At 42.7% G+C, this 12,052-nt stretch overlaps 1 protein-coding gene across 2 annotated transcripts in view; it reads left to right on the plus strand.

Annotated features, from left to right (window-relative positions):
- The first annotated feature begins 110 nt into the window (after positions 1-110).
- PI4KA (phosphatidylinositol 4-kinase alpha) overlaps positions 111-12,052 on the plus strand; it is a 119,347-nt gene continuing 107,405 nt past the window's right edge. Inside the window, exon 1 of one of the 2 annotated variants that reach the window (XM_041728420.1) lies at positions 111-347. In XM_041728420.1, coding sequence (XP_041584354.1) covers positions 183-347 — 165 coding nt within the window. In that variant the 5' untranslated portion in view covers positions 111-182. Of the gene's footprint in view, positions 348-780; positions 898-12,052 lie in introns of those variants that run through there. The other variant, XM_041728421.1, reaches the window with a different exon arrangement.

A 12,052-nucleotide genomic window follows, 5' to 3' on the forward strand; every position in this document is an offset into this window, starting at 1 on the left:
GGCCGACCGCTCGGCTTCTCTCTCCCCTCCCGCGGTGGGACCGCCCCGCGGCCACGCCCCATTCGGTGTCGACAACAGAGGTCACGTGGAGGGGAAGGCGGATGCCGCCGCGCCTGCGCCGTGGGCTGTGGCGCTCGCAGGCCGGGTGCTAGGAGCCCGCGGGCAGCGCCGCCGCGCGCGCGATGATGGCGGCTGCCGCAGCCCGGGGAGGGGGCGGCGGCAGCTCCGGCGGCGGCGGCGGCGGCGGCTCCAGCTCCGGCTCCAGCTCCTCGAGGGGCTTCTACTTCAACACGGTCCTGTCGTTGGCCCGCTCCCTGGCCGTGCAGAGACCGGCGTCTTTGGAGAAGGTAGCCTTGGCCGCCCGGGCCTCGGGCTGACAGGAGAAGGGGGTTCGGGGCGGCAAAGCGGGTAATCGGCGGGGCGAGGGTCTGTGGGAGGCTGAACAGGGCTCGCTAGCTGCCTGTGACAGGACGGGGGTGGTGGTGAGGAGGCCCGTGGGTGGAGATCGCCGGTGAAGAGAGAGGGGGGGGGTAACGGGGTGGTTTGGGCAAGGAGTGCGCAGGGCAGACGGGGACTTGGCGGGTGGGTGGCGCGAGAGGGACCTGAGCCACTGGCCGGGGTTTGAGCCAAGGAGGCACCTTGTGACATCGCAGGGGCGGGGGCGGCAGGCAGGGAGAAGCTGTGGGAAGAGCAAAGGACCAGGGTCGAACCCTAGGGGCTCAGCTCCCGACTTCCTCTGCTGCTTATTCCGTGACCTTGGAGAGATGCTGTTCTCGTAAAGTGGGGGGGGGGCGGGGGGTGCTTACCTGCTTTGCCCGCCTCACGCTGCTGTGAAGGGCGGATGAAACAGTACATCTGAAAGAGCTTCTGAAATGCAGATCGGCGCGTTGTCTTTCTGTGAGTCTAGAGGGGGCATTAGACTGGTAGGAGATTGTGTTTTGAAGAAGGGATGGTGGCAGCGAGGAGGAATGAAGTGTCAGCGGGCAGAGGATTGAATTCAGGATTGCTTCAGAGGAGGAAGGCGAATTGATGCCGGGGGGAATTTCTTTGCCTCGGGAGAAAGGTGAAAGGAAACTCAAAAGTGTGCCTCCACTGGTGGAAAGAACCCAGATTTTAGAGTCAGACCTGTTTGTTCCCTGCACTGTCTCTCTTGGTCCGCCTGGGCAAGTTATTTCAACTCTGAGAGCCTGTTTCCTTATGGGTGAAATGCAGTGGTTCTTGAGGAGTAAACGAATTCAAGCATAAAGGGCCTTCCCTAGAGTGGGTGAGCAGTAAACATCAGCTTTCCTCCCCAACCACCCTGTGATGAGATTAATTATGGTGTGTTAGCACTGAAGGGGTGGTATTCATTTTTTTCTTTCTCTTTTTTAAAATTAAGATTCATTTATTAGAGAGAGAGAGAGCATGCATATGCATGATCCGGAGGGTTGGGGGCGGGGAGGATAGAGAGTCTTAGGTGGACTGTGGACTTCATAGCTGGACTGGATTTCATGACCCTGAGATCAGGACCCCAGCTGAAACCAAGAGCTGGCTCCTGGATCAACTGTGTCACCGAGACACCCTATGCGATGTTTTTGTTTGTTTGTTTTTTTCTTCGATGCAGCTTTCTGGCAGGTACAAAGAGATCTGTCGTCTAAGAGTAGGAGAAAAGTGGTAGAGACTGGAGACCCATCTGCTGCAGTTGAGAGTCATTTTGTGGTCCTGGTGAGGGTGAGGCTGAAATGCTGTATTAGGCTCTCTGCATAGTGTCCTTGGCTTTGTGGGTTCTTAAATCTGATTTCTAACTTACCTGTAGGGTGAGCAGGTCCTGGGAGATTGATGCCAACTTGACTTCTAATTGAAGGAGGAATTCAGGAGAAAGTACATGAGTTCTAGAGATATGAATATCTGAATTTAAATCCCGTATCATTTGCTTATATTAGTGATTCTGGGTAGGTGAGTTCCCCAATCTGACCTTTGCTTTCTTCTGCAAAATACATGAACAGTATGTGTTAAGAGGTTATGAAGATCAACAAAATGACAGAACTAAAGGCAGGCACCTGGTACCTAATGATTGAGAACTGTGAGCATTGCATGAGCCTGACTGATGGACCATAGTGCTGGCTTAACAAATCAAATTCACTCTCTCTCTCTCTCTCTCTCTCTCTCTCTCTGTGACTGTCATAAATAAATAAAAATTTAAAAAAAAACAACAAATCAAATTCATGCCAGGCTTTAAAAAAAAAAAAAGGGCAGCCCAGGTGGCTCACAGTTTAGCACCACCTTCGGCCCAGGCCTTGATCTTGGAGTCCTGGGATCGAGTCCCATGTCGCACTTCCTGCATGGAACCTGCTTCTCCCTCTGCCTGTATCTCTGCCTCTCTCTTTCTCTCTCTCTGTGTCTCTCGCGAATAAATAAAAATCTTTAAAACAAAAAACAAATTCATGCCAGCTAGTCAGCACATTCTCTTCTTAGTGGGAGGACCAAAAAGCATATCAGAAGTTTGTTTGCTGGACTTGGAGAAGAGGAGAGATTGTAGGGAATTGGGTGAAGACAGTCCTGCGGCTTTAGCAGGGTACCCTTTCCTACTCAGTAACTCTGAGAAATGTACCTTAAGCTCAACTGGCTTGCTTTAGTCTTCTTCCATAATCAAAAGAACATTCTGTAATTGCAGCATTGTTAGCTTTGTATCTGATAGTAACTGCTTTGGTTGTCAAAATTAAGATATACAAATAATTAATACAGCTTTTAGGTTCACAGCTCCCCAGTACCATCTCTTAGTTTGGGGCTACTTCAGCTTCTTTGGCAACATTTACAAGTCACTTTAGAAAAGACTTAACCGAGCCAGCTTGAGGCTGCAGTCTTCAGAAGGGGTTGCTTGCAATGTTGGTTCTTGGCTCACATCTGGGAACTTGACACTTGAACTGACTGTTCCCTCCATTCCCTAACTGATAGGGGTGGTTCATTGTGCCTAGACTCTTTGTACAAACAATATGGTTTATATTGACACCTGCTTTCCTCCTGGGAATCTGGAATTTTGACGGTTGCTAGGCAGACAGTGCCTGTGTCTATCAATAAAAAACCTTGGGTGCTGTGTCTCTAATGGACATCCCTAGGTACAAACATAGCATTCATGTTACTACATTGCTGCTATAAAAGGGAGCATGCTTGGTGTATACCTTTACAGGAGGGAGAGAACATGAAGATGCCCATGCACAGGTTTCTCTAGATTCCATCTGTCTTTTTCTCTTGCTGATAAATTAGTATAATTTACTGTAATTTAGTGACGAGTACAACTATGTATGTGTGAGTGGTCTTAGGAACCTTGAAATAATTTCTTTCTTAGAGAAGGCTTCTGTAGATGGCTGATTCCATCAGATATACATGGATTCCTCTTATCCTCCTCTGGGATCCTGAGACTTGATTATGCTAGGGATCATTGTTACTATTTAGTCTTATAATATATGGCTGCTCACTACATTCCACTACTTTGAAACAATTGACAATAAGCCCTCAGCATTCCTAGGGAAGTATTTTTGAGGTTTTTTAGAGTAAAGGAATTTCTGAGTACCCAGGATAATGAAGGTGAGGATTTAAGTGGGGAGATAAGTGTTGAAAAACCTCTTTTTCTCATTTATTTCTGTTTTTTTTTTTTTCCTTTATTTTTTTCCAGAGAGAAGGCTTGGTCCAAATAGGGTGGAGCTGAGGACAGCTCAGTTTTCTGAGCTAGACCTGACATCTCAGCTCAGACATTAGTAACTCAGGCAGCCCTGACCTCTTTTATGGCACTTGGGGAATATTAACGACATAACTTTTCCTGTCTTTATCTGACTATATGCCACAGTGGTGTTTCCTTACTCCACTCACCCACTCTGATCCCAGGCTGTGAAACTTAGCCTATTGTCTAAGTAAATTCTACTTTTCCTTTAATTAATTCACTCTTTCATTCAGAAAACATTTGTTGAGCACCTACTGTTAATTAGTACATGGTAGGTAGGCCAAATCAATAAGAAACACTGTTAATAATGAGATTGCTCGGGTGATTAGCATCAAGTCAGACTTACTACAACAAGTACCCCATCTACTCTTGTATCCCACGTCCGGTGACCAGACTCCTGCCATGTTCAGATAGTCAAACCCTTGGTATCTATTCTCTGATCTGTAGCTGAGCTTTGACCTTTTCCTGCTAGGCTGCTCTAACACTGGAGCCGCAGTCATAAGACCCACCCCCAGGATTGCGGGCTATCCTGAAGACACCGTCAGTGTCCCTCTAGATCACATCCCATGCAGCCCTCTCCTCGGAGAAAGGTGAGAGGAGAGAAATAGACAAGAGAGTACTGTCTGTAGTGGAATCTCCATGTATGGTTGGCTTCCAGTCTCCTACTCTCTGATTTCTTTCTGCCTGCTAGTCTTGCTCTGCTTTCCTCATTCTCATTTGTCTTCAGAATGGTACTGAGCTGCCTCTGTCTAGCTTCCTCCTGGATCTGTCTACTTATACTCCTCTGTATCTAGGATCTTGATGACCTGTTCCTGCCTTTCCTTGTCTGGCCTGTATCATACTAATGGACCCTGAACCCTGGGACATGAAGAGTTCCTGACAGAGCTGAAAAGTAGGCAGCATTCTTTGCCCTTCCCACCCTCAGGAGGCTTTGATCAGAATATTTTCCCGTGTCTTAAAATATCCTCTTTTCTTCAGTTAGAATGCCAGAATCTTGAAGTGTCTTAGCTAACTCAATGTGGTATTTATTTATTTATTTATTTATTAAGATTTTATTTATTTATTTATGACAGACAGAGAGAGAGAGAGAGAGGGCCAGAGACACAGGCAGAGGGAGAAGCAGGCTCCATGCAGGGAGCCCGATGTGGGACCCAATCCCAGGTCCCCAGGATCACACCCTGAGCCAAAGGTGGCGCTAAACCGCTGAGCCACCCGCGCTGCCCTCAATGTGGTATTTAAACGGCACTGCAGCATTAGGGACAAGCCAGAGCCTTCCTCATGGAGAGATGTGCTCCAGAAGTGCTGGTTAACTTTCATCTCTAATTAGAGGAATGTATGTCCTGACGCTCAGGGTTTTCTGAGGGTGCATGATTATCTACTCCTTTAGAGTGGTTTGCCTTGGAGTGAAAATCATGATATTGGCATTTTTTTTCAGACTTGTGAAGCTGAAAATTTCCATTCACTCCCTTTCCTTTGTGAGGCCATGTGAAAAACAACCATCTATAGAGTAAGAGGAGGGAAAATTAGTGTCCGTAGAGAAAATTCATGATGCTAGAACCACTGTTGTTAAACCATATCTAATATATTTTGAGAAAAAATTGGAAGAAGAAAATCTTTACCTGTAATCATGCCACATTAACCATATTAGTTTGCTAGGGCTATTGTAACAAATACCACAATGACTTAAACAGCAGGAATTTATTTTCTCATAATTCTGGATGCTAGAAATCCAAGATGAAGCTGTCAGTAGTGTTAATTTCTTTTGAAGCCTTTCTCTTTGATTGTACATAGCTGTCTTCATGTGCCTTCACATAGTCTTTCGTCTCTGTCGTTTTGTATTATAATTTCTTTTTATAAGAATATTAGATTGATAGGACTGGCTCACTCATCTTGTGTTAACCTAAAAACCCTTTGTCCAAATACAGTCACATTCTGAGGTACTTGCAGATGAGGATTTCAATATATGAATTTAGGGGGCGAGGGACACAATTCAGCCCATAACCTGAATGCATTAGCATTTTAATTTCTTAGATCTCCGTTTTAGTCTTTAGCTATATTTATGTTATTGCTTTAAAAAAAAAAAAAATAGCCTATTGGGCAGCCCGGATGGCTCAGCGGTTTAGTGCTGCCTTCAGCCCAGGGCCTGATCCTGGAGACCTGGGATCGAGTCCCACATCGGGCTCCCTGCATGGAGCCTGCTTCTCCCTCTGCTTGTGTCTCTGCCTCTCTCTCTCTCTCTCTGTGCCTCTCATGAATAAACAAATAAAATCTTAAAAAAAAGAGTTTAAAAAATAGCCTATATTTATTATTTTAATGGCTACATATCATATTTTGTATTGATAGATCATAATTAAACCTTTCTCTATTTACGCTGCCTAGTTTTCCCCTTGTAAAATAGCATGTTTGTACAACTAGAGTCTTGTCTTCTTCTGAATCACATTCTTCTGTTAAATTGTGGATGGGTTTTGATGTTTATTGCACAACTGTTTTCAAAGGACTGTACTTAGTTATGGTAGATAGCATCAGCAAGACAACTCATGCATATTTATCTATAGCATTGTTGTTGTTGGATTTTATTTACTTTTTTCTGACAATTCTTCAAGCGTAAGAGGGAGTCTTATTCTTTTGATTCTAAGATAATGATATTTGATCATGGTTGGCTATGTTAAATTATGAATTAAACAACCAAAAAACCTACAAGGGAGAAGTGGTCATGTGATATTGTGCTCTTGTTTTCTACTATGTGGAAACTTGAATTCAGGTTTCTCTTCATACTTGCAGTTGCTTAGATACTGGCTTCTAGCTGTTTATGCTCTGGGTATCTTTCTTTCAACAGTTTGGTCTACTAGGTGTGCACATAATTCTGACCCTCAACTAATTTACAAGTAAGTAGAAGCAGTGATAGGTGGGGGGCTGTCCATAAAGGAAGTGGTAGTTAACCATATGGCTTTTCAATAGAACCCATTTTGCACTCTACTGGTGTGACAATGGGAGGTACAGATAATTTTTTCTTCAGGCCCCAAGCCTATGGCTCTTGATGGGTAGTAAAAATGTAATGGAAGGGTAAAAAAGTGAAACATGCTCTAAGAAAGTAAAAGTATTGTTGGTACTTGCCGGGAGGTTACTTTCAGCTGAGATTTTGAATAAGGAAGGCCGGAAAGTGATAGGGATGGACATTTGTAAATGCCACCAGTGGTTGGCAAGGGAAAGTCATTTCAGATAGAACAGAGAGTAAAATACAGAGGAAAATGAGGAGCAGCAGCAATAGGGTTCATCAGAAATATAGTATATTTAAAGGGAAGAGTGTAGATGAGAATGAGAAGAAAGCAGGTGGCTTCATAGGTAGTCTCAGACTTAGAGTTTGGATTGAATTGATGAGACATTAAAGAGCCCATGAATATTTCAGGGTCATGAGTAATGTGCGTTAAGATTATGGCTGCATTGTTTATCTCCATGTCCTTAGGGATTCTCAGAATTGATGTGTCACTAGCTGTTTGCTCCCCCAGAGGGCAGAAATGTTCTATTTCTGACTCCTTACTGCAGATTTTGTCTTCTACTATCTGTTTGCAGTTTGTACCTAGTGGAGATGTGGTTGCCTCCAATCCCTTCTATCAGCAGCTATTCCCATCCCTGATTTAAATTGCTGAAATGTATCTGTGCACTTCATTTTCTTCATTACTTATATATTTATTTATTTTTTTGTATTTACTTCTCTCATCCATCTTGGCATTTTGGAAAAAGGTTTGGCCTTTTTCCATCAAGACCCATCCACAATTGCCAAGCCGGCCAGAACAGTACTTTAGTTTATATGAGTTGAGGCAAAAATCCTCAAATCTCACTTGCATTTATTCACTTAATTCTTTTTTTTTTTTTTTTAAAGAAGTGTATGAGAGACACGGGGAGGTGGGTGCAGAGACACAGGCAGAGGGAGAAACAGGCTCCATACAGGGAGCCTGAGTGGGACTCGATCCTGGGTCTCCAGGATCAGGCCCTGGGCTGAAGGCGGCGCTAAACCACTGAACCACCAGGGCTGCCCTACTTACTTAGTTCTGAGTGGCTCTATCTTTGCTGCTGAAGCTATTCTCTTTTCCTGACTATTTCTATGTGTAAGGCTGGTCTGGTGGTCTGGATTCAGGGAAACCAAGCTATATGTACCATTATAAAGCAAACGATGGTGACATTTGTTTGATCATTCATTCGTTCATTCATTCATTCATTTATATAATAAATCTTTGAGGGCTTGCTGTATGCCAGGCCTTGAAGGAGCCCATTAGAGGGATGAATGAGTAGACATCGTCTTACTGTCATGGAGCTGTCATTAAACAAAAAACTATAAGAAAATGTAATTAAAAATGCTAACAAGTGCCAAGAAGCAAAAGTAAATGGTGTTGGTGAATACATTTATAATGTTTTACTACCATCACCACCATCCATCTTCAGAACTCTTTCATCTTGTAAGACTGAAACCCTAATAGTTGCAGTTGATTTTTGTATATTGATCTTGTTCCTGCAACTTTGCTGAACTTGCTTTTAGTTCTAATACTTCTTAAGATTTTTTCTATGTACAACATTATGCCATCTGTAAATATAACTTTGCTTTTTCTTTTTGAAACCAAATGCCAAAAAAGATTAAAAAACTTGCTTTTAGTTCTAATACTTCTTAAGATTTTTTCTATGTACAACATTATGCCATCTGTAAATATAACTTTGCTTTTTCTTTTTGAAACCAAATGCCAAAAAAGATTAAAAAAAAAAAAAAAAAGAAACCAAATGCCTTTTTTTCCCATTTTCTTGTCTCGTTGTCCTGGTTAGAACCTCCAGAATAATACTAGATGGAGACAGTGAGAGTGGACGTCTTTGTCTTGTTTCTGATGGGGGGGGGGCAACTTTCAGCCTTTAACCGGTAAATATGATGTTCATTGTGAGTTTTTTATAGATGCCTTTTATTAAGTTCCCTTCTATTTCTTTTCTTTTCTTTTTTCTTTTTACTTTTTCTTTTTCTTTTCTTTTTTTTTTTTTTTTGGACCTGGGTAGGGGCAAAGGAAGAGGGAGAGGGAGAATCTTAAGCAGACTCCATGCCCAGTGCAGAACCCATCACAGGGTTCAGTCTCACAGTCCCAAGATTATGACCTGAGCTGAAATCAGAAGTTGGACACTTAACCCACTGAGCCGCCCAGGCCCTCCAATTCCCTCCTATTTCTAGTTTGCTGAGTGTTTTTTATTGTGAAGTACTGTGGAATTTTTTTCAAATGCTTTTTCTGCATCTATTACAAAGCTAACTTTAAAACTTTGTTAGGGCAGGTCTAGAATAGCTTTTGCTACAGGGTTAGTTTAACTAACTCCACTGCTGTGGTGCGGTCCTCTTGAGGTCTCTACTGAATGCTTTGAGGGCTTTCTGCTCTGGGTGGGAGTAACTCAGATATCTCTCAGCTCTGTATGAGGTCTTGGAGCCATTCAGCTCACAGTTTCCTGGTGGTTGTTTTCCATCTTCATGGAATATCAACTATACTGGTATGTCTAGTATCCATCCAAGATTCAGGGGAACTCTGTTATGATTTTTGGAGCGTTTTTTGTTTAGCTCTCTCCTCTTCAGAATTTCCAGCTACTTTAGACTTCCTGTACTCTTTTTCTGTCTCTTCCACTTAGACCATCATGATGCTTGGAATGCCCTTTCCTATGCTGTGGTCTGAGATGTGTCTTCTGGCAGAAAACCAGGCAGTCATAGGGCTTACTTTGTTTCCTGTCTCTCAGGTATTATAGACCTGTGCTACTTGTCCAGTGTGTGAAATCAGTGGTTTCATATATTTATTTGTTTTCCTAGTTGTTTTATGGCAGGAAGTTAAACCCAGGTCCTGTTACTCTCTTATGACTATAGGTGGTTCTTGGACAGGATTTTATTGCTAGAGCATACGTTGCAAAAAACTGTTTATCCTCTTTTTTTTTTTTTGTTTATCCTCTTATATGTGAGAAAACTGAAGCTTGAGGGGGATGACTTGCCAATATTTGCATAGTTTTACAACATCAGCAAGATTCTGTGGATTTCCATATATAGGTATATATACACACACACGCTTGGTGTTTTGTCCATATTTTACAGAAGGAAATACAAAGTCCGAGATGTTCAGGTGGGTTTTGTCGTTATCTTGGGTCACTTAGGTAAGAAGCAGCAGAGTTGGAGTGAAAATCACAACCTCCCAACTCTGTGGAGCTACCCTGATCATTGCTTATTGAAATGATATGTCAGGAATCACAGATGTGCATTTGTATGTACTGTACCCTACCAGGCACATGAGCAGGGCTCAAGAAACAAAACTCACTCATTGCTTGTAAAGGCACACATAGGGATGCCCGAGTGGCTCAGTGGTTCAGCGTCTGCCTTTGGCTCAGGTTGTGATCCTGCTTCTCTCTCTGCCTATATCTCTGTCTCTTTCTGTCTCTCATGAATAAATAAATAAAATCTTAAAAAAAAAAAAAACAAAGGTTAGCTTATGTTCAGTGTTCTCCATGGGGACAGTACATTTGAGAAAAACAATTTAAAAATGGATTTAACAAAACACTGCCACTAATACTTAAAGCTTAATCTCTAGTTCTCAGGGAATTTTCTTTCTCTCCAGTAAGACTATTCCCAGAAGTTTCAGATAACAAAAGTTGTATTCTTAAAAAATTGTTTAATTAGCCAGCTTGTAATGCTATTAGAGTGGCTTTATTTTGACCTAAATACCTTTCCTACACCCACTGTTATGTTTGACTTTTCATATGCAGTTTTCTGCCCAGTCATTCAGACTTATGAGGGCATCTTGTTTTCTCTTTGGTTTGGCATTTCCCTTTGGCAGTCTAAATTCACCTTGTGGTCTCTCTCTCTCTCTCTCTCTCTCTCTCTCTTTTTTTTAAGTAGGCTCCACACTGGTGCTTGAATTCATGACCCTAAGATCAAGACCTGAGCTGAGATGAAGAGTTGAATGCTTAACTGACTGAGCCACCCAGGTGCCCTGATCTCTGTTTTTTAATAGCCTTGAGTTAAAAAAAATATTGTCAAGGGACGCCTGGGTGGCCCAGCGGTTGAGTGTCTGCCTTTGGCTCAGCATGTGATCCTGGAGTCCCAGGATCGAATCCTGGGATCAAGTCCCACATCGGGTTCCCTGTATGGAGCCTGCTTCTCCCTCTGCCTGTGTCTCTGCCTCTCTTTCTGTGTCTCTCATGAATAAGTAAATAAAATCTTTAAAAAAATATATTGTCGGGATCCCTGGGTGGCGCAGCGGTTTAGCGCCTGCCTTTGGCCCAGGGCGCGATCTGGAGACCCGGGATCGAATCCCACGTCGGGCTCCCGGTGCATGGAGCGTGCTTCTCCCTCTGCCTGTGTCTCTGCCTCTCTCTCTCTCTCTCTCTCTCTCTTTCTCTCTCTCTCTGTGACTATCATAAATAAATAAAATTTAAAAAAATATATATATATTGTCGAAAGTTCTTTGTAAGTTACCTTTATAGCCTCCTTGCTGTCCGTTGGCTTATTGATCTCAAAGTGTTGCCCAGAGCCCCTCTGGATCTTTTTTATAAATGGAAGTAACCCTGGCCATCTCTGTCAGATTTAAGTTTAGTGACCTCTTACAATGATGGGATCTACTCTGCCCTCTAAAAACAATGAACCTGTTAGTTTGTTGCAAAATTCTGAAAATAAATTAGTTTTTTTTTCATTTTAAAAATTATAGTATTAATGCATTATTCTGCATTAGGACAATGTCCTCTCTGTGTCTCAGTTTCTTCATCCTTAGAATGGGGATAATAAATAATAACTACTCAGTGTACTGTTGTGAGGATTAGAGGAGATTGTACAAACCAGCACCTCACATGTGATAAATGCTCAGTAACTGTTAGCTTCCAGTATTTAGATACTGGAACCCACCAGAACTGGTTTTCCCTTATCTGATATGTGATGACTTCAGTAGGACCTGGTTTCAAGTCTTCACTTTTTTTTTTTTTTCCCCTCTTCACAAGAGTCCCAGTTTCCAAGGGCATTTTGCATCAGAGCCTAGACCCAAAGCCAGGCTTTCAGGGCCCATCATCATTTGGTTTCTGGCTTGCATTCTTTACTAGTTGTGTCATTTTTATTGGTTGTGTAACTCTGGCTAGATCATAAGAATTGTGAGGCTGTGACTGTATATTATATATGACTTCGTTAGATTATTCTTTCATCCATCTCTCCATTCGTTTGATGCTGCTGCAAATATTTGTTCAATGCCAATTGCATGCCAGCACTGTGCTCAGTACTGATTTTATGACAAATGTCACAACATAGTTAAAACCCTACAATAGGAAGGCTAGATTCTAGTGATCTTCTTCTTTTTCCTTTCCTTCTCCTCC

This window comes from Vulpes lagopus, chromosome 14 (assembly GCF_018345385.1).
Source record: "Vulpes lagopus strain Blue_001 chromosome 14, ASM1834538v1, whole genome shotgun sequence".
In the NCBI taxonomy this organism is placed as follows: Eukaryota; Metazoa; Chordata; class Mammalia; order Carnivora; family Canidae; genus Vulpes; species Vulpes lagopus.